The sequence below is a fragment of the Arachis ipaensis genome, chromosome B05 (assembly GCF_000816755.2).
Source record: "Arachis ipaensis cultivar K30076 chromosome B05, Araip1.1, whole genome shotgun sequence".
Taxonomy (NCBI): Eukaryota; Viridiplantae; Streptophyta; class Magnoliopsida; order Fabales; family Fabaceae; genus Arachis; species Arachis ipaensis.
In genome coordinates, this window is record NC_029789.2 from 20,443,450 (window position 1) to 20,445,053 (window position 1,604).

The following is a 1,604-nucleotide window of genomic DNA, read 5'->3' on the forward strand; positions in this document are numbered from 1 at the left end:
CAAATGAAAACAAATACTACTTTACATTTACTGCTGCCTTCTTTGACTTTTCAACCATTGAATTGTAAAGTTTTAAATTTTTCTACTTTCTTCATTTATTCTTATTAATTTTTTGTTTGTCTTTAACCATAAATTGTATAACTTGACAAAGAGTATCAAATAAATTTTGCCTTCTCACACAAAATGGAGAGGAAACATGTAAGAACAAGAGATGGGATGTTTAATATTTGAAGATCACTCAGAGTTGTGATTATGCCCGCATTGCATTGAGTATGGGTTATCCTTAAACCTAAGAAACGCATATTCTTTACTTTACCCCCTTCTCTTAATGTAATGCTTTGGTAACAGAAACCAACTTGAAACAGATTCCCAGGTCATGCGTCTCTTAAATACAACAATGGTAAGCAACAGAATTCTGATGAGTTGCAAATATCAGAGATGTGTGACACCGAGTACAAGAGTTTCTACTTATGGCTGGCAGAATTCATAGGCTTCTTAGGCCTACTTGCACTGTGCCTGTGGCTAGCCTTACGACCCAAAGAGCCAACATGCAGCGTCACCTTCGTAACCATAGACCAGCCCTCCGATCAAAACGGGACCATCTTTTACTCTCTTGAATTCGAGAACCAAAACAAGGACTCTAACATCTACTATGATGACTCAACTTTCCTTTTCTTGTATGGGCAGCGTCAAGACAAGGTGGCAGAGACAACCTTAAAATCATTTCATCAAGGGACTAGTAGCAAGCGCGTGGAATCTGGCACTGTCCACGCTAAATCTGAACTACTGAAAACTTTGCTCTCCAATGCAATAAAAAATGCCACCAGTGAGTTAAAGGTGGCTTTAAGGACGAGGTTTCACTACAAGACATGGGGAATCAAGAGCAAGTTTCATGGGTTAAACCTGGCTACTAATCTACCAATAGGTGGTGATGGGAAGCTTAAGTTTTCGGGGAAGAAAAACAAGTACAAACTCAAACAGTGTAGTACCAAGAAATTGGTCAAGTCGGTAAAGCACTGATCTCATTCCCTCCATTTCTTTCTCTTGGTTCAATTCTTCATCTTATCCTTTTCCCTTCGTTTCTTCTAACACTTAGAAAACATACCCAATTTGTGTGCATGTGATCCAATACCTATATGAGAGAAATAGAGAATGTTCTTTACATAGGAAAATTAAAGATTAGGTTATGATGGTTTCTTCTCGAATCAATATTAGCTACAATACAGTCAGACACAAAAAAGATTATTTGGTTTTGCATTATGTTGTATGAGAAAATTGTTTAGTTTTAGTAAGATTTTCTTGTGTACATAGTTGGTGTAAACCGGATAGAAACAAGAGAATTCAATATTTGTGTATTCTTTTTCCCCCTTCAAATAAGTACTCATGTAGTGGTATCCATTGAACTAAACGTCAGCAATGAAAGCAGCGTTCACAATACACATTGTCGATCTATTCCATATTTGAATTTAATTCCACTCGGTTGCCTATTATTACATTCAACATCTACATATTTAAGAAAGAAATATACAGTGCTTTTAATTAAATATAAGCAAGATGAAAGGTATAAATTATATTTTACAAAAGAGAAATATAAAGGACTAAAA

At 35.7% G+C, this 1,604-nt stretch overlaps 1 protein-coding gene across 1 annotated transcript; it reads left to right on the top strand.

Annotated features, from left to right (window-relative positions):
• On the top strand, positions 237–1,437 carry LOC107640334 (protein NDR1-like). The gene has a single exon (XM_021123319.1). It carries the CDS (start codon positions 439–441, stop codon positions 1,018–1,020), a length of 582 nt encoding a protein of 193 aa, XP_020978978.1. The 5' UTR covers positions 237–438; the 3' UTR covers positions 1,021–1,437.